Consider the following 27,230-nt stretch of genomic DNA (forward strand, 5'->3'; position numbering starts at 1 on the left):
TCACTCTGCTCCGGTCCGCCTACACTCTACAGGGTGAGTAGCGGCGCTACTAAATGGGGGCTGCAGAACGCCAAGCGTTTAGCAAACGTTAGGTTTTTTGGCGCGGGTCGGGCGAGGAATGAGTCATCTATGTCAGCAAAACTCCCAGCTAGCGGCTGGCGCACCAGAAAGAGTTCAGAGCGATTATCCACAGGTCTTGGGTCGAGGCTCTACGTCCAATCATTTTACTTTTGTTCATTTTATATGTCACGCAGCGAAAAAACCGGAATAATACTCCAGACAACGTATTTATTAATATTTTAATAAAACGCATGAACACTAACGTGAAAGTAAAATTTGAGATTGCAAATATTTGTGCTAGCTGTAAAGTAATGCCACCGAATTTTTCTTATCCGAAAACTCTTAAAGCACTTTAAGTAAATCAAGTTCATTCACATTCTACATATCTATTAATCGACACGAGCCGGCCGCGGTGGTCTAGCGGTTCTAGGCGCTCAGTCCGGAGCCGCGCGACAGCTACGGTCGCAGGTTCGAATCCTGCCTCGGGCATGGATGTGTGTGATGTCCTTAGGTTAGTTAGGTTTAAGTAGTTCTAAGTTCTAGGGGACTAATGATCACAGTGTTAAGTCCCATAGTGCTCAGAGCCATTTGAATCGACACGACCACGCTTGCGACCAACTCGTTTGTCCCGACAAGACACCAGTTTCTCGGTGCTGTCACTGTAGAATGTTTGACTTTGTTGACGAGCCCACAACCTCACCTCCCCACGCACTGCTTCCCCACTACCAGAGTCTGCAGCTCGTGGTCTAGTGGCTAGCATTGCTGCCTCTGGATCATGGGGTTCCGTGTTCGATTCCCGACCAGGTTGAGGATTTTCACTGCCTGGGGAGTGTGTTTGTGTTGTCCTCATAATTTCGTCATCATCATTATCATTCGTGACAGTGGCTAAGTAAAGAAATTGGACTGTGTGAAATACTGGGACTTTGTATGTGCGATGACGACCGCGCAGTTGTGCGCCCAACACAACAAAACTTCATCACCAAACATAACTATCAGAGTGAAGTGCTCGACGGCGTTTCTTTAAATTTCACGAACAGGTGAAAATCGAATGGAACAAAGTGGGGGCTGTACGGAGTGAAACAAAGGCGTCGGATGGTCGCCGATGTCGCAGCGCCTGTGTGAGGTCTGGCAGCATCGCACTGGAGGATACGGTTCTCCGCGTGTGGACGGACTCTTCTACGGTCCGAAACTGAATTACTGGCGCCACACTGTTTCTCACGCACTAACGTAGCTAGGTTGCACAGCGTCGTGTCACACGCCACGAATCAGAGCCCTCTAGCGGCAGACGGTTGTTACATGCGTCAGCGAAGCGGGGAAGTCGACCGAGTGACACGTATGATGTGTGATACCTCAGCCGATGTTGAGAACAGATGGAAATATACGGAGATGTTGCTTTTCAGCACTGTCTCATAAATTTTCTGGAATGGATTGTAAGGCATGCACGAGAAATTTGTATGTAAAACTAGATACTTTTATCGTTTTACAGTTGATGATTCGCACGGGCTGGGGTGATATAAACGGGAAAAGCGGTAACACACGCCACAAATGCTGACTTTTTTCAATTACATGCTTGTTTTCAGGATTCCCAAGAAAAACAAATTTGAGTTACATAGATTGTCGGAATACGTCTGGACTGTAGAATGACACACACTACAGAACATTAGAAATGTAACACCAAAACTATAAGAAAACTGACAATCAGTCTATAAGTTTAACCACTTGCAAACCTTCCCATGTTTCAGACGTATTGAAAGGGTACAGTACCGCCTGACATTGAAAATAGGTACAACATACTTCATTATTTTTGTCAGAACAACACATTTTTTTGTAAAATAACTCAATTTCAATTAATACAGCGAAGCCGGATACCAGTGTGGGAAAGAATGACAATTTATTTATTTAATTGATCACATGTGCACTCACACAAAGTGAATCCCTACATCCAGTTTGGTGAGATCTGTGAAATGAATGGATGTATGGTCGTCTGCTAACCGCAGATAGTGAATGTGAATATATGATCATCTTTGAGACGATCCTTTGGCCACCTTTGGTGGGACCAAAGAGATGAAACTTACCTGAGCTCTGAGCGCCTGAAATGTGGCAGACCAATACGGTAGCATGGTCTTCCCCCACCTCGACAGAGGTGCGAGATGACCTGAAGAACGGTCATGTTTCAGCACTCTGCCGCTGGATCTTGTGCTGTTAAGACCTGTCTTAGTTGTGCTCCGTAAAGACAAAAGAGTGGAGACATGGTATGCATGTGGAATATTTAAGAGTAGTTTGAAATAATAATTTCTCTATTTCAGGAACTTTTGTGGGGATAATTAAAGTCCGGCAGGTAATATTAATGGGATCGTAGTAATCTTCGGAAGTGACCAACGGTCACAATGAAACCATGTGTAGCAATAAGTTGAAATACTTCCGTGTGCTTAAGTTAAGCTGAATTAATAGCGTGTGTACTATAAGTTGAAATATTTAAGAAATAGCGTGTGCAGGACTTGAAATTAGAGGCGAGTACTTCCACGTGGTGAGTACTGTGTGAGTCTCAATCTGTGTATGAGACAAAGGATAAAGAGAAGTACTCGTCCATGGTATCAGTTGAGGACTCGTGTGTGTGATGAATGTGTTCTTAATATTACTTTGCGAGATATGTTTCCGTGTGACGCTTAATTCAAACTACAACACTCTGAGAGAGAAACAAGGTGAGTCAGCCGTCTATCCAGCAACGCCACTTGGCTTGCATTGCACAGGAAGACGTGCATATATCTCCAGAGTTCATAGTGGGAAAGTAGAATTACGAAGTGGGGCAGTGTCGTGTGAAACTGGGATAAATATTAATTGAAGTGGGAAAGCTGAAAGTGATAATGTTGTGACTATTCCCTATGTAGTATTTCATGTTGTAGTGTGGAGTATGTCATGTAATTTAAGTATGTGTAGTTTGCATGGGAGAGTAGCAAGGTAGTTTCAGAGGTAGTGGGTTATGCGTGTTCCTTTCGTACTGCTCGGTCTGGAGGGAAGTTTCGTGATTATGATTGTGAGAGTCGAAGTGTGAGAAACAATAAAAGATCCACCATCCCATCCAGAAAGTGCACTGTAGCGTTGAATAATTACGAGACCATAAGATAGAGAATCACCAATGTAAAGCCATGCCCACTGGGCGGAATTTCTCATGTGTTATTGTTGTAGGTTATAGAATTTGTGTGTTTAGGTTATAGAATTTATCGGAATAAATAAGATAGTGAAAAGAAAAAGATTGGTGGACTTTTCCTTCGAATTGCATGTTGTCATGATATCCAGAATTTTAATGTGTGCACCACTCATATTATTCCGATGACCACATGTTGATAAAAGCCGTTAAATAAAAAAAAAAAAAAGAAAATGTGGTATCGCCAGTCCGTAGTGAACAGTCAGAGTTCTGTAAATTGCTGATAGTCAGATGAGCGTTTCCGTTGCGCATTATTCATACAGGAGGATAATTTGTATCTTTATTGTGAGTACTAGAGTTCATGTTACTCGACAGATAAGAATGAATCCACTCGCTTGGCAGACCACTCATCTTGCAGGCCTGACTGCTTGATGCCACAGTATGAGCAAGGCATGTGGGTGCCTCTCAATATATGTCGTTTCTGTTAGTATAACCACAGTCCCAGATCAAAGCATTAGTTGTACAAGTGTAGAAAAAAGAAAATGTCAAACATAAACAAACCTGTCATGTGGTATGACTTTGGCTCTCTGAAGGGTGTCACACAAGATGGACAACAAAGTTAGAATCTTGTATAATACCTACTAATCATGTCTCAGAAGTATTTTCATCTGTGTGTAATGTATGTGTGTTACAACTATCTGATATGGAAATTAGTCCAACATCACATTAAATGCGAACGTCCCATGCTAATAGAGCTAATATTACCTCCAGTGCACTATACCACACGTTCTGACGTTCAGTCAGTGAACTGGGACCTGCATTACAGCACTATTGTTCCTGAGCAGGCGTACCACATTACTGGAAACTGTGAGATGCTGAGTCAGAAAATTTTCACCAGTCGCAAGTTTGCTAGATCCTTATGGCTGTCTTGAAGAACGAGTGATCTGACACAGACAGAAACAATTTGCTATATTTTATAATGTGCTGTCCAGAGATTGTTTGACAGTGAATCTCCAATCACCATGACTCTCTCATTCCAGCCGATGTGTTCCTCTGGTTCTTTTCCCATTCACAGATTCACCTGTTATTGTTTCCAGGACCCCTTTATGTCTCAACAGATAAGGGAACTAACATTCCTCCTGGGTTTATGTTTTGTCTGCAGCTGTAGGTGGCGGTTAAGGGGTCGACGTTTTAAACTAAAAGCACAAAGTCATGTGGTTGTGTGGGTAAAATTCACACACTTTTGTTTCGAATGTTGGTGTAGTCAAGTAGGCAAAACTACGGACATAAGGTATTTATCATTCTCTGTCAAGATGACATTTGTTCATCCACCTGAACAGCTACCTCGCTCACAGCTACATAGCTTCTTGCACCCTGATGATGTGGTGCAGGTATGACCCTGCTGCATCTGTGAGGCTTCGGCGGCAGTGTTTCAGTATTGATTGCTCCTCCGCCCCCCCCCCCACCCTCCAGATCTCCACGTCTATCGACATTTAAACAGTCACGGATGAACACTTTCGGTTGTGTTGAGGGCGTGGCCGCTTTTGGCGGCCGCTGTCCTCCAGTCTGGAGGTACCCGGCTGTCGCTGGAGCAGTGTGATGGCAGCGTGGCGTGTCTCTGGTCAGTGTAAATACCACCAACCCCGCACTTTTTTTTATCCGAAGTGAGTTTCTTGAAATGTGGCTTCACCTTTTTAAGGAAATAAAGTTACTATTTCCGCTGGCTGGACAACTAGCTTACACGTTCACTAACTTTTCCCTTTTCAATTCATTCTTCTTTCTATGGATGGAAATCCAAATGTCTCTTTCAAGATTCGTGGACAGTGTTCCTCGTTCACTGATTTAACACATAAGAATGTAGAGCCAACCTTTCACTTTCATTGCTCGCACCCTGAGAAGATCAGTAGAAACATTGTCGATGCCTGGTCCATGTTAATTCTCTACTTCTACAGAACTATTTCGAATGGCTGGTCCATGTTAATTCTCGACTTCTACATAACTATTTCGAATGCCTGTTTTAAAATGGATTCTTCGGCGACTTTTACTAATAAAATAATGTAAATCCAATAAACAGATAGTGATTTCCCATCTAATTCAAAGGCCCAGTCTCGGCATCTAATGCACACAGTCTACACAGTCAGTATAAGCGCGAACTCTGAACTTCTTCAGCGAAAATCAGATCTCGTAGTTGAGAAACTGTATCATCGGGTGTTATCTACTGTTACCATTACCATCTGCAATGCCGAGTTATCGTGGTTTCAGCTACAAAATGATTGTGTACGTGTTAGTTGAAGGGAAAGCACATTCTCTGTGGCTGGCTCCGACATATTGTGCTCTGTGTTGTTGTCGGATGTTGTTGTGTTCGACTATTTGAGAGGCGTTGAGAATGAGTTGCAGGCTGAGTAGGCCAGCTTCCCATAGATAATGTTTCCCAGAAAAACCCTTCAGGTTTTAGTAGATGGTTGATCCCCTGTGTGAAACAACTCCTGCAAGGATACACGCACAACTATTGGTTAAATGACGAATAATACAGATTCCAGCCATAAAATAATGTTTTCTTGAATAACAGGAGAAGTGTAGGGAATATCTCTTTCAATAAAGTACTGCTACAGTTCTCGACAACCTTCTTAGTATTTTGGTAGATGTCCACTTCGAACGATTTCCTGATCAAGTAAAATCGCCTTGTAGAGAAAATAATGGAAATGATGCCTCCGCCCCTTCTGAGGCTTGTTGTGCAAATAAAATGTGCTGAACGAAAAAAGTAACTATTTAAAATGGCATTATTAAAGATTTGTGGCTATTCAGCAATGGCATGAGTCTCACACAGCAAGGATATGACGGTACTGCAACTGGTTGGTGACTGACCACTTCACTGTCTCTCAAGACCAGTCTGCCTATCGCTCGCAGAAGTATCGATAGTTGCCTGTAAGGTGAAAGGGCTTCTCCGTGATGCCGTGTTTCAGAATCGGCCACAATGGAAGCAATTAAGGATATCACGGAGACGGCGGCCGTGGACCTGGGGGACCTGCTGGACGCCGGGGACTGCGCTGTGGTGACGCTGACGGCGGGCGACACGCGGCTGTTGGCGCACAGGGCCGTCCTGGCGGACAGGAGCCCTGTGTTCGCCGCCATGTTCGCCCACGACACCCTCGAGGCCAGCAGCGGCGCGGTGAGGATCCCAGACGTGGGGGGCCCGGTGCTGAGGCAGCTGGTCTCGTACCTGTACACCCTGCAGGCCCCCCAGCTGCCCGGCGCGGCCCCCCAGCTGCTGGCCGCAGCGGATAAGTACGGGGTGTCGGGGCTGAAGGCGGAGTGTGAGAGGCAGGTGGCCGCTCAGCTGACTGTTGAGACCGCGGCAGCCGCAGCCGTCCTCGCAGTCCGCCACTCCTGCAGTGACCTCAGGCGCACCGCCATCGAATTTATTAAGACTCGTACCCACGAGGTGATGGCCACTCAGGGGTGGACAGATGCGATGCTTCATCAACCAAAAGACTTGATCAAAGTGAGCCGGTTGCTGTATGATCCACCACCACGAACCAGGTAAATATGAGATAACCCACTCATTTGTGTCTTTCAATTCTGGATATATATATATATATATATATATATATATATATATATATATATATATGTGTGTGTGTGTGTGTGTGTGTGTGTGTGTGTATCTGTGTGTGTGTGTGTATTTACAAGTCTATAATTTTTGCAACTGAGTTTCCTTAGATGTGTAAGGAAAATACACAGTCATAGACAACATTCTGAGCCATCAGGAAATGGCTGCCATTGTCATCCTTTAGCAGGTTTATTGAGTCCCTAAACTGAGTCCAGTTCATTGACAGGTACGTTATCTAAGAAAAATCATCAAACAACCAATTTGTAGACATTATTCTGTCTAACAATGTGTAAAAAAGTGGTTCTTTAGATTTTGGCGTCAAGTGTCGGAAGAAAAGGCTACATTCACTGTGTGAATACAGCATGAGCCATTCTGCTGCTGACACAAAGCTGTATTTGCCAGCACAGGCTCTAGCACAGTGATTTGTGCATCCTGTATAAGTCTCTGTAAGCCTGTTCTCATGAAGTAGCGTTTAAAGTAGTTCAGTGCCTCTGTGGCTGATGACAATGAGGCACCATTGAATAGTGTGACGTTGAATAAACATGGCGACCAACTATGTCACTTCTGACCGACACCTCGAGTAAGGTAGCGAACTACAGAACAGTTCGACTGCTTGAGTAATCGCTACTCACACCTCACTACTACTGCTTTGTCTCTCCCAGGTCAGCGCCAACATTTTCAACATCTCAAGCTCAAATACATGCGCTGTAACTGTACATGACGATTGCTCCAATAGTGAAATGAGTACTTTCGACTTGATTTTGTAGTCGCTGAAATAAAATCACATAACAATCAGCTGCACTATTGGCATTATGGTATGATGCAGAAATCTCTGCAGGAAGTGTTGTCTCCCAGCTGAGAAGATGTAATCTTGTACGAGTTAATGGTTACACTAACACTGGATCATACAAAATAAACTTGGTGACCAAAATCAGTCAAATTTCCAGAAAGTTCTCAAGATAGTTTTGTCACATTTACAGCTGCAATAGTGTGTCATCGTGTCAAGAGTAGTTAATTATTTTACAGTGCTTTATTTTTGTGTTAGAGGTTTATATTTTTACAAATAGAATAGGTGTATTTGGTTTATAAGGACATCATTCATACACAGTCATTATTGTGTTCAGGCACTGGGTCCATTGTTATTCTGGAAGTGTCGTACTTTAATTACAATTTCAAAAAGGAATTTATTTCTTACAATGAGGTGGTATTAAGCTGCAACGCAGCTTTGTTTATCGAATATAATAGTTTTTTGAAGAGGTCGTTCATTATTATTCTGTTATTATTTACACCATTCATCTTGGCAAAGACGAGGCATATCTTCAGTAAATGTAGCTTATGTAGCATAGGTGATCCCTCTGGATAAATTCGATGTGGAAAAATTTACCAAAGGCTGTAGGGGAGTGGAAAGAGACCTAAAGAAAGTATCATGCAACTGCTCAGGAAAGTGCTTAATTTTTTCTCACATAGCACTCAACATTGATGCATGTGGCCTAAAGAGCATAATTAACCGAAACAAGTAGATTTATTCATAAGACCATAGAGAATTTGTTTGATGTGTTGTCATACAGGGATCTACAAGTACGTTCATCGATCGTCATTTTTTTTATTTGGAGTTATTAACTGTTTTTGCAGTGATGTATTGAAAGTTGTACATTTGAAGGTTATAGGGATTAATATTTAAAAACGCTGCACGAAACATTTTGTGCGTGTATGTGGTAAGTGCAGCGAAGAATTCACATCAGAAAACAGTTTTGTCATTTTGACTAGGATTGTTTTGATTAGGCAGTTTACGAGTACGGTCCAATCAATTACTGGCAAATATGATGAAATGCGACCGTCTAATCTTCGTGCAACACTTGAATTCAATAGGGAACGCTTAGGAAGAAAGAAAGGAGTAACTTGGGGGTTTAAAGTCCTATTGACTGCAAGACCATTATGGTCAAAGCAGAATTTACAGCTCCCAAACTCGAGGAAGGAAACTGATAGTTCCCTTTCAAAGGAAAGGTCTCGGTATTTGCGTCCATCGATTTAAGGAAATATAGGGAAAACGTAAATCAGGATGTGCTGGAGGGTAACTGAACCACTGGGCCTTAACTTCATACAAGGAAATTGTTTGGCCCTGTCAAAAAATGTACAATCAAAGGTTAATGTGAGTTCTCAGAATGTAGCATCACGCATCTGGTGTGACGAAAGTGTTTTGCGTTAAGAAATCCTTCCAAGCGGTATGCCCATAGTAATTAGCATGTTTCGTAATCGTGGCTGGATGCAAAGGTTTTCATCTTGTCATTTGAACTAGTAGTATATGCAAATGGTTCAAATCTGAGCACTATGCGACTTAACTTCTGAGGTCATCAGTCGTGTAGAACGTAGAACTAATTAAACCTAACTAACCTAAGGACAGCACACACATCCATGCCCGAGGCAGGATTCGAACTTGCGACCGTAGCGGTTGCTCGGTTCCAGACTGCAGCGCCTAGAACCGCATGGCCACTCCGGCCGGTTAGTATGTGCACATCAAACGAAAAGAGAAAAGTAATTATGATTCTTATTGTCTGTGCATGTCTTGTCAACAACGACGGTTGGTGTTGGTTTCGACTTCGCCACATACCCGACATTTCAAGGCATGATTTCAGGTTAAAACATGTCACTCCTAGCGACTGACGAAACAGAAATCGACAATCAATGTCTCCTTGTGTGCAGTGATTAAAGATGCTGTGTGCAGGCTTAGATTCCCCCAGTCACACAGAACTTTTCGGTATCTTATATCCAGTTCAGACATGTGCACATATCGCTACAGGTGAACTAAGCAGATGTTCAACGTGTATTTGTGGCTAGAAAACAATGATAGGTGCTGGATTCAATTCCAGTAAAGGAACAAAATTATTTGTCTCGCCGTTTCAGGTTGTCATCTCGCTAACAACGTAATATTTGGATATATAACGTATTATTGTTCTTAGTTAACAATCCCATTAGGTGCTGGGTTCAAATTTCCATACACCCAAAACTTTATGGAACGTCAATGGAAGATTTCAATGTTGCAGCATGTGCACACTGGCTTACCTGTGGCTGAAACGATATTTAATATCTTTGGTATTTAGTTAACAGAGACAATGGTTGTTCGATCTGAGTCCAGGATGTCAGTATATACAAACGTCTTCGTCACGTAATTTCAAGCTGTAAGTTAGTTTCTGAAATGTTATTTATTGCAATAAACTTGAGTTTACTGTAATCTAATAATAATATTTTTTCTGGCATTGACGTTATTGTGATATGGGTCTGATTGTGGACTGACAGCCTTACAGATCAATTTCCCCAAGTGGCCTCTTGCAGTAACCAATTTGAACCATGAAACGCCCATACCAGAAAAGAGAGCAGAGGGACTGCAAGACAGTAACACTATATGTGTAAGTAGGCTGTTTAGGTTTTCTTATTGGTAACGCCAACTCTGTATAAAAAGCACTGGCTGTGCTGTGTGCAGTCTGTGGCTGCTTTGCATTGTTGTAATACTCGCCATTGTAGTGTTAGGCAGCTGGCTGTGAACAGCGCGTAGCGTTGCGCAGTTGGAGGTGAGCCGCCAGCAGTGGTGGATGTGGGGAGAGAGGTGGGGGAGTTTTGTAATTTGTTATGAACTGCTATATATATTATGACTATTAAGGTAAATACATTGTTTGTTCTCTATTAATATCTTTCATTTGCTAACTATCCCTACAGTAGTTAGTGCCTTCCGTAGTTTGAATCTTTTATTTAGCTGGCAGTAGTGGCGCTCGCTGTATTGCAGTAGTTCGAGTAATGAAGATTTTTGTGAGGTAAGTGATTTCTGAAAGGTATAGTTTAATGTTAGTCAGGACCATTCTTTTGTAGGGATTTTTGAAAGTCAGATTGCGTTGCGCTAAAAATATTGTGTGTCAGTTTAAGCACAGTCCTATATAATTTTTCTAAGGGGACGTTTCATAATACCATTATTTCTACAAGGACTACAGTGGGTCTGCACCTCTGGTGGCCCACCAATACCATACTCTCTACCAGGACTACAGTGGGTCTACTCTGTGATGACCTACCTACCAATATTCTTAAAAACGTCGAATGACTCTGCTGTGGGTTTGCTCTGTTGTGGCCCATTATCTGTCAGCATGTCAAGAGTCAGCACTGTCTTTCTGTTGGAAGGACAACGCTACTTCTTCAAGACTGCATGGAAATCCACTACTTCCGTGTGCATTTTCTTTTACTGCTCAGACTTTGAGAAAAACACTGCTATTCTACTGTTATGTACGATTAGGACTGTCTTTATGGACTGTGAGAAAATTTTAGCTTTTGACCAACATTCTATCAATAAGTGTGTGCATTTGATTTCTTTGTTATTGTAATTATGAAAAATTTTTTCAAATCATTATTGGCCACTGCCCAAAACAATTTGTAAAATTTTTTGTGGGGAGCATGTGGCTATGTAAGTAGGCTGTTTAGGTTTTCTTATTGGTAACGCCACCTCTGTATGAAAATCACTGGCTGTGTTGTGTGCAGTCTGTGGCTGCTTTGCATTGTTGTAATACTCGCCATTGTAGTGTTAGGCAGCTGGCTGTGAACAGCGCATAGCGTTGCACAGTTGGAGGTGAGCCGCCAGCAGTGGTGGATATGGGGAGAGAGATGGGGGAGTTTTGTAATTTGTCATGAACTGCTATATATATTACGACTATTAAGGTAAATACATTGTTTGTTCTCTATTAATATCTTTCATTTGCTAACTATCCCTACAGTAGTTAGTGCCTTCCGTAGTTTGAATCTTTTATTTAGCTGGCAGTAGTGGCGCTCGCTGTATTGCAGTAGTTCGAGTAATGAAGATTTTTGTGAGGTAAGTGATTTCTGAAAGGTATAGTTTAATGTTAGTCAGGGCCATTCTTTTGTAGGGATTTTTGAAAGTCAGATTGCGTTGTGCTAAAAATATTGTGTGTCAGTTTAAGCACAGTCCTGTATAATTTTTCTAAGGGGACGTTTCATATGGGTGTATACTAAACAGGTGGAGTGGAATTCAGGTCGTTTGGATAATTTCAAGGGTGCCTGAGCTGACCTGTCCAGTAATTCTGTATGTACCTTATGCCTGTGCGTGGAACTACCTGTTGTATGGTGGTGTGTTCAGCTGCTGTAGGGAGTTCAGGTGGCGCATCTGAATGTCATTAGCTCACCGACAATTCATTTGTATTAACTGGACTGCTATCACAGTGTTCGGCACATGTCGTCTGTTGGTGGCCTGTGTGTGGATGGTCCCTCATCTGGGCTGGCTGCAGTAAGCCATGTCACATCCCCATGTGGACACACCAGCCAGCTCTCACTCTGCCTCTCTCTGTATGTGCAGCGCACCAGCCGCCACCATCACCACTGCCGCCACCACCACGTCCAGCACACCCAGCCAGCCACCTGCTGCTGCTGCACCACCCACGCCTCCTCCACCTGGACAAGTCACTGTCTCTCGCACGCGGTGAGTTCCCTCACTACACACACACACGCACAAACACATTAGCACTACATTGTTCAGAAGGTAGAAAGACTAAAAAAGGAAATGTAAAGCTTCAGTCTAGATTAGTGAGGGTTAGCAACATGAAATGGAAAGGAAATCATAACATATGGTCAGATGTATAATGGGGTGGTATCCACGGAATGAGGAAGTTGTATTATGAGAGAATGGGCAATCTAAAATCTATTGTGAACATTTCAGTGATATATTCCCGTCAGAATCAGTAAACCAATCCTACAATATCTCTGGCATTTAAGGCGACGTCACACACAGAAAATCCAGTCACAGAGAGGGATTATGAGAGCACTTTATGCATAACAATGTATTTAAAAAGATATAAACATCTAAAAATCATGGAGTATAGGAATGCTGTAGCAAGGGGCGAGTAAAGACAGATTTATGAGACAATTTAAGGTTGTTGGTAGAAATAAAAAAGGAGAAAGGATCCTAGACCTCTGGATTAAGTTTGTGCTAGTAACAAGAATCATTCTGTTCAAGAATGAAAACAAAAGCAACAGTCTGCTGAGGTGGCCTGTTCTGCCTACGCTCCTCAGGGCTACAACCAACATGTTTGCAACACTTTATTTTGGTGAAACAGGTAGTCAAAGTAACAACAGACATGCAAAGCATAAACTCTGCCTACTGTAGATCATATTTCTGTCTGTCAACACATTTAGAGGGCTGAGATACACTCATTTATTTCTGGGAAGAGAGGGTGCAGGGTCGCCCTCTTCACCACAGAGCAGCATCTGCATCCAAAGTCTTAAGTTATTTGTTGGATGTAGTCCAAACTTTGTCTTCCTCTACAGTTTTTGCTCTCTGCTGCTCCCACCAGTACCATGGCGTTTATTCCCTGATGTCTTCAGATATATCCTACGTTCCACAGTTCCTTTCTTATCAGTTCACCTAATTCTCAACATCCTTCTCTTCCACCCATTTTGAATGCTCCAGTTCTCTTCTCTTCCTGTATCTCCCATCATCGATGATTCATTTCCGTACATTACTGTGCTCCTAATGCACATTCTCAGATACTGCGCCCCAAATTGAAGCAATAGCCGTGTTTTTCCTGTAACGATCTGTTTTCGTGTGCGACATTACTTCTTATAACAATCTCGCTTTGCCCTTCTGTGTAAATCTGCTTCCCTGGTGGCAGAATCACTTAAATTCCTTCACTTTGTGGCCACTATATTTTGATTGTAAGTTTGTCATTGATGTTATTTCTGCTACTCCCAAATACTTCTGTCTTTCTTTTGTTTAAATCGTAACTATGTGCTCAACCTACTGTTTACTGCATTCAACAGCTCTGGTAATTCTTCCTCACTTTCGAGAACATGGTAATATCACCAGTGAATTTTATCAGTGAAATCCTTCACCCTGAAATTACTTAAATTCAATTCCACAAACGATTCCTTGATGTACAGTTTGAACAGCTGAGGATACTACCTTAATCCTTATATTGCACCTTTTTAATCATAATACTTCTTTCTTCAATTTTTACTGTTCCTTGTGCATTAGTGTACATACAGTAATTTATATAATCTGCTTGCCCTCTATATCTCACACGTATTTTTGAGAATTTCACGTGTGTCACATTACTTTACATTGTCACTCTTTTGAAAGCTAGGCTAATCCAGTGAAGGTTCCATGATTTTCCTTAGACCTTTGCTTCCCTTATAAAGTGCAAGGTCAAATCTGCCTCTCTGGAGCCAATATCTTTGATAAATGTAAACTTATCGTCCTGTGACAGGTCCTCAGTTTCCTCCTTCCATTCTTCTGTATATTAATCTTATCAGCAATTTGGATTCATGAGTTGTTAACTCATTGTGCAAAAGCTATCGCATTTATCAGCCCTTTGTCGCATCTGGAGTGTGCAGATGATATTGTTCTTGAAGTTTGGTGGTATGTCTCTAGTCGTATAGATTCTACAGATCAAGTTGAATAGTCGTTTGACTGCAGCCTTCCACAAGCACCATATAAATTCTGAAGGAATGTTCTCTAACCATTCTGCTTTATTTCTGTGCAAGACTTCTAGAGCTTTGTTAAACTTTGAGTCAAATGGCCAATCCTCTATGTTTTCCAATGCTTGACCTTCATTTATGCTAATATCGTGTCATCCGATAGTTCATTCCCTCATGGAGGAGCACAGTGTACTGTTTTCAGCCATCTGATCTCTCTCTCTCTCTCTCTCTTTCTCTCCTCTGCATTTAACAGTGGAATTCTTTGCCAACTCTTAGTGTTTTTATCGTTGTATACAATTTCACTGAAGGATCTTTAGGCTTTTACGAATGCCGAATCTGTCCATCCTATGATCACTTTTTACTTACTTAATCTAATCCTTTCTACAGACATTCTACTTTATCGCACCTCAGACTTACAGTGACATTATTTAGCGAACTGCAATACTGTATTCTTGGCTTTCCCTGTCTATTGTTGTACTGCTTTCTATCATCAGTCATCATATATATATATATATATATATATATATATATATATATATATATATATATATATGCTAAGATTTCTTCAGAGTCGCTTTCGCTTTCCTTGCACCAACATTAGTCTCTTCAACATTAATGTTTGGCGTTTTGAGAGACATCATTTGCTGTTCACCTGAAATTCAAAATTTGGCATTCATTGTCGATTTATGTACAGCCTCATAGAATTAAAAATAACCATTGTTTTCCTCAGTACTTCAGTATACAATTTATTTACACAGATTCTTCCTGACAATTCTCTTAAGCTTCAGTTTACTCAACAGCATGACTAAATTGTGCTCTGAATCAGCATCTACTCCTGGATCAAACAATTCATCAGGTTCTCTGTCTGGACATGATATAATACAGCTGGAATTTTCCAGTACCTTCAGGTCATTACCAAGTATGCCACTGCCTTCTTCCTTAACCTTCTGAAAGGCCAGACCCACATACGAATATCACAGAATACAGAGTGTAGACATGCAGTAACGCCGCCATTAACAACAGGAGTTGGAACGGAGCAGGGGGCTTCTTACAGAGGGTGCGGTGTGGAGAGAACCTGCTGCTAACTGATGAGCAAATCCCACTGAGGACACTTCAGTAATGGTAGTACATGATAAGCCAAACATCTTGTAATTTTTTCTGGAGGTGCTGTCCTATAGGTGATACATATTTCAAAATTGGTTGTTGAATAAAGATATTTATTAGCAACTTGAAGTGTTAATCATGGTACTTTCCAGAGTTTTGAAATGTCGCTTGTCCTTACTATTTGACTGATTGTTACCATTATAACAGCTATAAAGAAAGACACACATGAATGCCTGTACCTGATGAACATTGTTTGATCTGTATTGGTCTCAGATGCAACACATCAGGGATTGGTACCCACTTAGTACTAGAGCGTTTATTATGAATAGCAAATCAACAATATCAGAAAGGGAGCAGATGAACCGGAAGTCAGCTAAGTTACGTGGGTTTCATACAAATGGGCAGAACACAACTCAGGTCGTTTGGATACTTTTGAGGACGATAGTATCTGAGCTGACCTGCCCAGTAACTCTGTAATTAAGTTATGTGTAAGTGTAGGGCACTGTATGTACATTTCGTTCAAGCTCGCTTTTGAACTACCTGTTGTGCGGCATTGTGATAAACTGCTGTGGGGAACTCAGGTGGTGAATGTGATTATGTCACTAGCAAGTCGTCTGCACTGTCTAGTCCGCTAGTCCCACTGTCGGCGTGAGTTCTGTGTTTGTGTGTGTGTGTGTGTGTGTGTGTGTGTGCGCGTGTGTGTGGACGATCCCTCAGCAGCGCTGGCTGCAGTGAGCCGCCCTGAGGAGCCTGTTCACACTGTGCCCCTCTCTGTGTGTGCAGCCCACCAGCTGCTACACAGCTGGGGTCCACCACCACCACCGCCACTGCCGCCGCCACCACCACCACCACCAGCACCACCACCACAGCTGCCATCAGCACCACCACCACCACCACCACCGCCACCAGTAGCACTGTGAGCACAACCCGCCAGAGGTCTTCTGCTACTGTGCTGCCCACAACTCCACCACCTAATGAAGCCACTGTCTCTCTCATGCGGTGAGTTCCCTCATCACACACACACACACACACACGATCATTATCTGATAGATAACATATAAATACTGAAAGACGAAGTATAAATGCTGAGCCTGGATTTAAGGAGGATCAGCAAAGTTTTGAACTGGGAATAAAATCAGAACATACAGTCAGGTAACTGGGCGGTATCCACAGGATTAGGAGTTTCTATCATGAGAAAGACGTTAATTAAGAGGAGGTTTGGTAGGGAAAATAGTGAGTCGTTGTCAACAGTTCAGTGATTTCCTGTCATCAAAATCAACAAACCAATGCCAATATGAATTTAAGCATGTAAGCCAACTTCATAGACTGAAAAACTAGTGACAGGGAGAGAGTATGACTGCACTGAATGTGTAACTCTCTACATCAAAAGAGATAAACGTCTAGTACTCTTGGTGCATTGGAATGGTCTAGCAGGGGTCAGATAAACACATGTTTGTCAGACCATTTGGGGCGGTTGGCAGGAATGAGACATTTCTGCTAGTAACAACCAAAGAGAAGCAAATGTCAGCAGAGCCTCAGCTTGTCAGGGTGTGGACCACTTTTGGTCACTCTGCCGCAGTATGGAGTAACAACCAGTAACAGTAAAAATACATATGCAAATCAGGAACTCTGCCTGCTGAAGATGATGTTTCCATCTGCTCAAGCAACAGCTTTAGAGTGCTGTGAGCACCCAGATTACACAATCGTTTGTGGTGTGCATTACCATCTCTGTCTTCCTATAAAGTTTTTACCCTCCAGTACCAAGGCACTTATTCCCTAATGCCTTCACATATAATCTATTACGCTGACCCATCTTCTTGTCACGGTTTTCCACGTATCGCTATCCTCACCTATTCATGAGAGACGTTTCAGGGTTCTTCTGTTATGAGTTCACCTAATTTCGACATGCTCCTATTGCACCGCATTTAGGATGCTTCGATCTCATTCTTGTTTTTTTCCTTTATTCCACGATTCATTTTCATACATTACTGTGCTACAAACATTCAGATGTTTAAAACATCCTGGTAGATCAAAACAGTGTGCCAGACCGAGACTCGAACTCGGGACCTTTGCCTTTCGCGGGGAAGTGCTCTACCATCTGAGCTACCCAAGCACGACTCACGCCCCGTCCTCACAGCTTTACTTCTGCCAGTACCTGTGAGGACGGGGCGTGAGTCGTGCTTGGGTAGCTCAGTTGGTAGAGCACTTCCCCGCGAAAGGCAAAGGTCCCGAGTTCGGGTCTCGGTCCGGCACACAGTTTAGATCTGCCAGTAAGTTTCATATCAGCACACACTCCGCTGCAGAGTGAAAATCTCATTCTGGATTCAGATGTTTATTCCCCAATTATGCCCTATCTTTGGTACCAGTAGCCTTGTTTTGCGAGGAATGTCCTGTTTTCGTGTGCTACATAACTTTTTATAACAACCTCGCTTTGTCCCTCGGCGTAAATCGGCTTCTCAGGTAGCAGAATCGCTGCAATTCATCTATTTTGTGGTCCTTAATTCTGACGTAAACTTTGCCACCAGTGTTATTTCTGCCACTCCCCAATACATTCCTCTTTCTTCCATTCATATTTATTACAGTCACCAACTCTGGTGATTCTTTCTCACATTCAGTGAACACAGTAATATCACCAGTGAATTTTATCAACGAAATCGTTTTCACCCTCAATTATAATTAAATTCCAGGAAGTTTCTCCAGTTGCACCAACGATTCTTTAGTGTTCAGTCTGAAAATTTGTGGAGACTACCTGCATCCCTGTATTCAATCATCTTTAATCAGAGTACCAATCCTTGTTGATTATTGTACATATTCTACGTTACCTGCTGTTCCCTATGTCTTATACCTATTTTTTAAACGTTTCGTACATTTCTCACCATTTCACGTTGTCAAACGTCATTTAAAGATCAAGAAATCCAATAAAGATCTCAATTTTCCTTACATTTTCCTTCCACTATCAAGTCGAAGGTCCGATCGGCCTCTCTCGATCCTATACTCCAAATTTAGCGTCCTCAGTTTTGTCTTCCATTCTTCTGTATGTTATAAGTATTCTTGTTAGTAATTTGGATCCATGAGCTCTTTAGCTCACTGTGCCAAAGCTATCGCACTTATCGACCCTTGCTCGCTTCTGAAGTGTCTGGATGGTCTTTTTCTGGCAGTCTGCTGTTACGACTCCTGTGTCATGGATTCTAAAGACAAACGTGAATTGTCCTTTGATTTACACCTTCCCTAACGATCACGTAAGTTCCGAAGGAATGTTAACTATCCATTCCACCTTGTTTGTGTGCAAGTTTTCCAGAGCTTTGAGAAATTTGGAGTGTAATGGCCAGTCCCCCACGTTTTCCAATTCGGCTTCCATCTCTTCTTCTGTCACGTCCACTGATAGTTCCTCCCACTCACAGAGGTCTTTAACGTACTGTGTTCTGACATCTGCTCTCTCCTGATCGTTTAAGACTGGAATTCTTTTCGAACACTTACTGTAGTCGTGACAAAAAATGAAAACACTTACAGCTGTCCTTATGATTTTATTTCATTTTAAGGATGCTGTAGATGTTTTCCTTTTTTTATCACGATAGTAAACTGCTGTCGTCCCAGAGATGTCCTGCTAAAAGGATGGACATACAAAAGCTTAGTGTAGTCATCCCTGCATTTAATTTTTCTGAAGGTTGTTCTGACTTTTGTATGTGCTGAATGCGTCCTTCCTAAGTCCCTTTCCTTTTCGATCTCTTCTAATTCTTCCTGCAGTCATCCTACTTTTACTTCCCTCAAATTTCCGATTGATTTCATTTCAACACTGTGACCTCCGACTTAGATCCTGGAGTAGCCGGGAATCGTCGTGACACATTCACTTGATATTTCACTGTCATTTTCGTTAAACACTATGAATGGTTGTTAAGTATAGATGGTATAGATTAGATAAATTATGTTTCTGAGTCCAGAAAGCTCGTTCCAAGCTGAGGCTACAACCACTTTAACCTTTTACACCGAACATTATCCAGTTTGGCCATCATGGGGTAAAGGAGAGAGCTACATGTCACCGTTGTCCGATAGCTCAGGAGTGAAGCGTTGACCCACGAAAGGGGTGACTGTGTTAGATGTAGGCTGAAATCTCGCTGGAAAGAATTTTTTATTTCTTCTGTGACAAAAGTACCCTCAGGCAGACCCACAAGCAGTTAAGAAGTCCTTAGAAAACTTATTCCACATAAGTATTTTCCTATCTTGATTCAGTGCACTGTAGGCCTAAAAGTGAAAAACTTACGGATTTGAAAACGTAGTCGCTGCTGTTTCTTCTCCAGACATAATTTCTAGTTTTTTTATGCAGAAACAAGTGTAGTGACTTAATTGGGCCACTGAAAAACTTGTTAACTTGATTTCGTTATATGTCTGTACACATTGCTACTATTCCATACATACTTTCGTGGTGGTCCTGTAACGCAACTTCATTATTACTGTGGGCTGCACATAGTGAAAGCCTGTTTTTGCGCTGGAAGGGTAAGATATCTCTCCAACTCATGAGGATATATGGGCGTTTGTGTTATGGGAACTTTGTTTTCCTGTAGAATATTTTTTTTGTAAGGTTAACATGGTAAGTTGCAATTCATTTGTTTTAGTACCACGTATACCTCATTGGTTTTTTGTTGGTTTACTGAACACGACAGCTACATGTAAGAAATACCATTAGGAATGTAGTCTCCCACATTATCTTACGTTATCGAACTTGCATAGTATTCATTCGACTGTTTCATTTTCTTAACATCTTTTTGAATGCTTTTTCTTTGGTCATTGATAAGATTTTCTTGGTCTATTTGTTTCTCTGATTTGAAACAGTGTGTTATTCGTGCGTTATGATAAATCTTTGTGGGTGTTCGTCTTTTCTAATCGGTGTTACGCTGTCTTTTTATTTGGGTTATTGCATGTTAGAGGTGATGGCAATGAATGTATCTGTAAGGAAAAGTGCTTTAAGTGAATAATATTAAAAAGAGCTAAGTCATAATGTAGATAGTGTCAGGTGGTGTTAAAAAAAACGAATCATTTCTGGTGAATGACCTGCATCTCTACAGCACATGTAAGACACAAAAAACAGAAATAGACAGAATAGCTACTGAAGAGTAGGACTATCCAAATAATTCCCTCTGCTCTTTACTTACGACGTAGGATTCACAGTCGGTAAGTCTGGATATTATTCGTAACAGTGCTTCGGATCAAAATAGAAGTTACAGAAACGCGAATGAAACTCTGGGACGCCATTCGCATATTTCGGCTGCCAGTCAGTGCTGCAGCAGACAGCTTTTCCGCATCTTCACAGCGTATCAGCTGTGCAAACGTATTCTCCCTGTCACTAATGCAGAATTGACAACATCGCATAACACATTTGCCAACCACGTGATCGTCGATTTACGTCCTAGTGTGTTTCAGATTTGTCCTGCTAAATTCACTTGATACTTCGTTGTTATTTCCGGTATATAATCCGACTGATTCTCACTTCAGGTTGAACTCTTGGGTGTCAAATTTATTACTTTATTCTAGAAATATTATTCCACTTACAATATATAGCTAATATCGCATCTAACATTACGTCTCTCTATTGACGAAATATACCACAGTGGGAGCACACTAGTAGTGGTTGTGGATCGCCAGCTAAATGGCAACCAGGCAGCTCTGTGCGGTGATCGCTGCATTAGCCGTTGGTTCTAGTCGCGATAGGAGCCCAGTAGTCATTTTGTTTGGCTTCCAGATCGAAAACCATCGAGGAGATCGTACCGTCACCATCGTAAGTCTCAATCACAATTTTAGTTTATCACGCAGTTGATCCGAAGCTGAATAATTAAAGAAACTGTGAATGTGCATCCTTTTTAGAAATTATATTTTCCTCCTTATACCACACACGTCTCAATTTTTTTGAATACGCAATTCCATTGATTACGTGTGGCATTGAATAATTCCTTACCTGTTTTTCTTTTTTCAATTATGCTCCGAGTTATTGCCCACGGAGTAAAACTGATAATGACTGAGGTAACTGGCTCTTATCAAACTAGTGTGGGTAAAGAGAGATCAGTTACCCAAACTGTTTGTGACTATACACACTTCATAGATACGGCACATGTTCCCAGGTTTCATTGCGCTGTAATGCGTCTCGATTTCGAGAAGGCTTTCTACAAGGTGAGCCACCAGTGTCTTCTGAAAAGAACGGATTTTCCCCAGGGCTTTGTCAACATCATTTCTAGAATGTTGAAGAACTGCCCTTCGAAAATCATGATTAATGGTCAGCTAACCAGACAATTTGAGTTCACGAATTTGGTGCAGCAGGGTTGTCCTGTGTGAATGGCCCTGTTGGCCATTGCCACTGAGCCCCTACCAGCCACTCTCCATAAACATCTACGAGGGGTGCATGCGCACACAACCACACAGGCAACCACACACACACACGGCCAGAATATCGTCTGTAGGGCATACGCAGGTGATGTAGTCTTGTGATCACCGGTGAAGGCGACTCGGAGAAGGCATTGCAGATCATCAGCAAATACGAACTTGCATCAGGTGCGAAGCTGAGCAACACTAAATCAAGCACCATGAATGTGAGGTGTGGAATATCTTTGCAAAACATGCGAGACCTCAATCCAAGTTCTCGGTCTGGACTAATATAAATCGTACTGTAGCAGTGAACTCTAAGAAAATGCTTGCTAGCATGCCAGGTAGCTTCAAAGAACATAGCACGAGAAGACTTGACGGTATCCAAAGGGCAGACTTTGCAAATATGTACATGATCTCTTAAATCAACTGTGTGGCTCAAGTTTTACCCATACCGCATGTAATAGTAGCAAGATTTCTCTCAGCTTTGGGTCATTTTGTAACTCGTGTTCATATTTTTAAGATAAAGTTCGACACGTTGGCCCTCTCAGCCGGAAGCTGGGGGGGGGGGGGGGGATTAAATCTCACCTACGTTGGGAGAAAGTCACAATCTCTATTCGTGTGTTTTATACACACGAGCTGTGGAAGAAGACACCCACGACCCTCAAGTCCCATTTACCAGACGAAATTACTCGCACTGTCCTGAACCCACCCATAGATGTACAGCACGCCCCAGTGGCTTTTACCATTTTGAACAATTTTGATTCTTGTTCAGTTATACTCAAACCAGAGTTCGTCCGTCAAATATGATAAAAGTTAGGAACATGTACGTGGATTTAACGGAAAACGAAAGCAGAAATGTGACTGTAGAAAAGTATCCGCACTACAGCTGTAAGGTCATTTGGAAAAACATCGGCACCCGTCACCTACCAACAAATATGAAAACAACTTGGTAGAGAGCAGTAAACAGGAAAGTAGGAACCAAACCGAAACTTAATGCAATCCATCTGGGAGACTTGTGAACGAGCGAGAATTACTGTCTGATTGACGCCGAAGAACACAGGTTTGAGCCGAAGTGAACGACATCTGGCGAATTATCAGACAGCTGTGAGTTAGCCACAGTAACTGGAACTCTACTCCCAATGACTTGACTGCCAATTTTTTGAATCCTAGCGACGTGCCATGTCCATTTGCAATGAAGAAATGCTGTAAAGGTTCATCCCGCTTCTAGCTCCTGGTGGAAAAGAATTTGATAGTGACCGTGTCTTTGTATGTAGTCAACAGCGATGTGTGTAACGTCCGATTCCTAGTCAGCACAGAAATTTTTGTCATGTTATTCAGAATTCAGACATGTGCATATTCCGCTGCTATTGAAGTAAACCAAAACGTAACGTATACACGTGACTAGACGTCAATGTCGATAGGTGCAGGGATCGAATCCTGCTAAGGGGAAATTTTTCGTCTCGTCATTTCAGTTTATCATCTCACAACCGGTGAAAAATGACGATTTCTAATGTTTTATTGTGCTTACTTAACTGTCAGTTTAAGGCCTGGGTTAGAATCTCCAATCAGCACGAGACTGTCATGTCATTTCAAGTTTAGACATGGGCACTCTTTCTCACTTGTGACTGAAACCATATTTATCATATTTTATGTTATTGTTAGCAGGAATAATAGCTGCTGCATTGTATCTGGAGATCGTAGTACAGAAAAAAAATGTACGCCATACAATTTCAAGGTGAAAGTTGCTTTTTGAAACTTCGTTTATCGTAATAAACTTGCGTTTACAAGTGTAATGGCCTTGTAATATCTAATAGCATGCCTTCTGGTATTTGTGTTATCATAGTGTTAATTTGTATTCTAAACTGGTAGTCACACAGAGCAGTTGAATTTTGTGATCTCTTGCAGTAACCATTTTGTATAGTGAAACGAGTGTACACAAAAGAGAGCAGAGCATCTGTGTTATTTCGATCGCATACAAAGCAGGTGAAACAATTCTGGTGGTTCAGAAAGTTTTGAGAATTATAGTACATGTTAAATACATGTGCATATGCCATCAGGCACACTAAACCTGCCCACATCTCGTGGTCGTGCGGTAGCGTTCTCGCTTCCCCCGCCCGGGTTCTCGGGTTCGATTCCCGGCGGGGTCAGGGATTTTCTCTGCCTCGTGATGGCTGGGTGTTGTGTGATGTCCTTAGGTTAGTTAGGTTTAAGTAGTTCTAAGTTCTAGGGGACTGATGACCTAAGATGTTAAGTCCCATAGTGCTCAGAGCCATTTGAACCATTTTTGAACACTAAACCTGAAACACACACACACAAACACAGACAATTTTTTATGTGGGTGGAGTTGCCAATCTGATGTTTTTAATACCTGAAATATATTGAACAATGGTGTGTGTGTGTGTGTGTGTGTGTGTGTGTGTGTGTGTGTGTCAGAAACTTTAAGTATTTGATGAGGTTGCATCAAGAGATCAGCTGATAGGACGATTGAAATTTTTTCACTGCCTATGAGGAAAGTCCCTGTTTGAAAACTAGGAGATGGGATTCTTCTAGTGCGTCATCTCTGGTAGTTAAGCTCCAGACAGAGAGGTAGTATTAGCTGCAGCAAGCCTGTGTTGTAGTGGAGCAGAGCGACTGATTAGCTGTAGCATCCCGAGATCAGAGGAGGTGACTTCCAGGAATGAGTGTGACAAAATGTGACAGTGTAATTTATTCAGAGGTCGTATAGCGCTATTTGTAATGGACGATGAGTGAACGTTTTTTTGAAGGTGCGGTAGAACAGATCTGCTGTAGCTTAATGCACGCAGGGTTGTGCACTGTTTTGTATTGTAGGAGTGGCAATACGAGATGCGACAGTAAAGTAATGAGACTGATGTGAAAAATAATTTTGCTTACTGTTTCAGTCAAGTTTAGTGTTGTCTCTTTCAAAGTAGTTCTCTTCTGATAAACACACTTTTTCCAGCGCTTCTGCCATTGATGGTAACATTTCTGGAACTCATCTTCTGTAATATCATGTAAGACCCTCGTCACAGCTTTTTGGTTATCTTGTGTTGTTTGAAAATGGTGTACCTTGACCACCGTTTTAATTCTTAGAAATAGAAAAAAGTCGCACTGAGCGATATCTGGTGAATAAGGTGGCTGTGGTAGTACTGAAATTTGTTTTGAGGTTAAAAATTGCTGCACTGAGAGAGCAGTATGAGATGGCGCATTATCGTGTAGAATTCAAATCTTTCTCATACAAAGATCTTCAGTTATTATTAGATGAACCGTTTCTCGATTGATTTTCAGTTTTTCTGCGATAATTTTCACTGATAATCTCCGATTAGATCGTACTAGTTCATGCACCCTGGCCAAGTTGGCATCTGTCCGGGAGGTCGATGGTCGTCGACTGCGGTATTCATCTTCAACATTCGTTTTGCCTTCACTAAACATTTTATGCCAAACTTGAGCTCATGACATAACCTCCTCTCCAAAAGCCTGAAGCTTACTGTAAGTTGTCGTCGCGTTTTCGTCCAATTTAAAGCAAAAAGAAATGGCATGCTGTTGCACAATATTATGCTGTTCCATTTCCATGATGAGAGACACAAACACGTGTAAACTTATTACAGCACAACTCATGACTGAGCAGTTGCATTGATGTGCCGCTTGGACTACAAGCAGCTTATTGACCAAGGTCAAAGATATTGTGCCTACACAAGCCTGCAGGGTTGACACATGTTGCAAAGAAAAATCAGTCATTACTTTATTGTCAAACCCCATATAGTAGGTTTGTTTCAGGACAGACTTGTATTCACAGCAGTTGTGTTGCCTTGTGTGTCAGTTTTCCTTATCGCGTGTGTGTGTTGTGTTTTTTGTGCAGAAGACTTCCTGCAGAGGAGAGAGGCAGGAGGCTGATCCAGGCGGCTGTGCAGGGGTTAGTGGGGGAGCTGAGGGCGCTGCTTGCCGCAGGGACCGACGTGGGGGCTAGAGGCGGGTGGGGCTGGACTGCCCTGCACTGGGCGGCAGTTAGGGGTGACGTCGAGGTGGCGAGGCTGCTGGTGGAGGCGGGGGCGGATGTGAACGCTAGGGAGAGCAGCAGGGAGCAGATGATGCCTCTGCACCTGGCTGCAGAGCGGGGCGGCGCCGCTGTGGCGCGGCTGCTCTTGCAGGCGAACGCCGACCCCAATGTAAGGGATAGCGATGGGTGGACGCCGCTGCACTGGGCGGCATACAGTGGCCAAGCGGAAGTGGCGGCCGCGCTGCTCGAGGCAGGGGCCGACACGGGGGCCGCAGCTGGTAATGGGCGGACAGTGTTGGACATCGCCAGGCAGAACGACGACAGGCGGCTGATAGAGATGCTGTCATGAGGCAGCCAGCCCAACAAACTTACCACAAGAGAAAGAACTGAAACTGCTTCTCTACTAATAATATGCATCCTTAAATAAACAATATTCCAAAACTCAATCCTACTGTCACTCATTAATTTTGCCCCTCCTCAAGTAGCATACTGCAGGCAGATACTGTAAGCAATGCTGCGGCAAAACTGAGACAATGCCAGATAACAATAAAGTAATTCAGGTAAAAACAGGCAACCTTTCTCTCAAAGAAAACGTCTAGAGTACACTTCTAGACTGAACTTGCCTAAAGCCAACAGTTCATAATGGATGAACAGAACCATTCTATAATATCTCATTGCTGAAAAGTATTTCGCACCAGCCTACAAGGCATGAGACTATTGCAATTTGCAACATACCAACATCACTGTTACGAGTTCTGTCACCAGAATTTTCACTTCCATCATCACACTCAATTTTCTTCTGATTATTCAACTAACATATTACACTACCGTACTTCCTGTATTTAAGTACAATGTAATAATAGTTGCAAATTCAGATGACATAATGTGCCTATAGTCTAGAACTATACAATCAATCCACATTTAAGTAAACACAATGAGAGCACAACCCCGAATCTCACAATTCCCATACGGCTGTTACGCAGCTCTTGCAAAACGCGCCACCACCTAACGGATGATGTGCAGCTTTACTCTGACGTAACATAATAACACAGTAAACTTCCCCACTTTCTCTCCACATTCTCCTCCTGTCAGTTTGCACTGCACTTCCCTCAGCCAGGCACCACTGCTGGCAACACCCTCACTGCCCCAGTCGTCAGTCTGCAGAACTACAGCTCTCACCAGCTCTGTGACCGACACTGGAATGTTCCACTACCAAAGCACCAAAACCAATGGCGCCTATAATATCCTGTGGAAAGACTATGTGTGTACAAAGAACTTCGAAATATGCGAAAACGAATAAGACAACAGTACCATCAGCTGTGCCAATGGTTAAACACTGAATTACAGTTCAGAACCAAATGGCAACTACAGATATCTTCAATGCTCTCATACAGCGGCAATGTAATACAAACCTGGCAGAAACCTGGGGAATTTAGCTGCAAAATTTACGGTTCCTTCACTGTAGACCATTTGGTTTATCAAGAGAAAAAAGATCCATTTTG

The 27,230-nt window shown here is 42.4% G+C and overlaps 1 protein-coding gene across 1 annotated transcript; it reads left to right on the forward strand.

Annotated features, from left to right (window-relative positions):
• LOC124554136 (integumentary mucin C.1-like) lies at positions 1–26,174 on the forward strand. Its single transcript, XM_047128202.1, has 5 exons — positions 1–33; positions 6,169–6,745; positions 12,163–12,285; positions 16,167–16,382; positions 25,591–26,174. Exons 2-5 carry the CDS (start codon positions 6,180–6,182, stop codon positions 26,075–26,077), a joined length of 1,392 nt encoding a protein of 463 aa, XP_046984158.1. The 5' UTR covers positions 1–33; positions 6,169–6,179; the 3' UTR covers positions 26,078–26,174.
• Positions 26,175–27,230: the final 1,056 nt, after the last annotated feature.

Source organism: Schistocerca americana, chromosome 11 (genome assembly GCF_021461395.2).
Source record: "Schistocerca americana isolate TAMUIC-IGC-003095 chromosome 11, iqSchAmer2.1, whole genome shotgun sequence".
Lineage (NCBI taxonomy): Eukaryota > Metazoa > Arthropoda > Insecta > Orthoptera > Acrididae > Schistocerca > Schistocerca americana.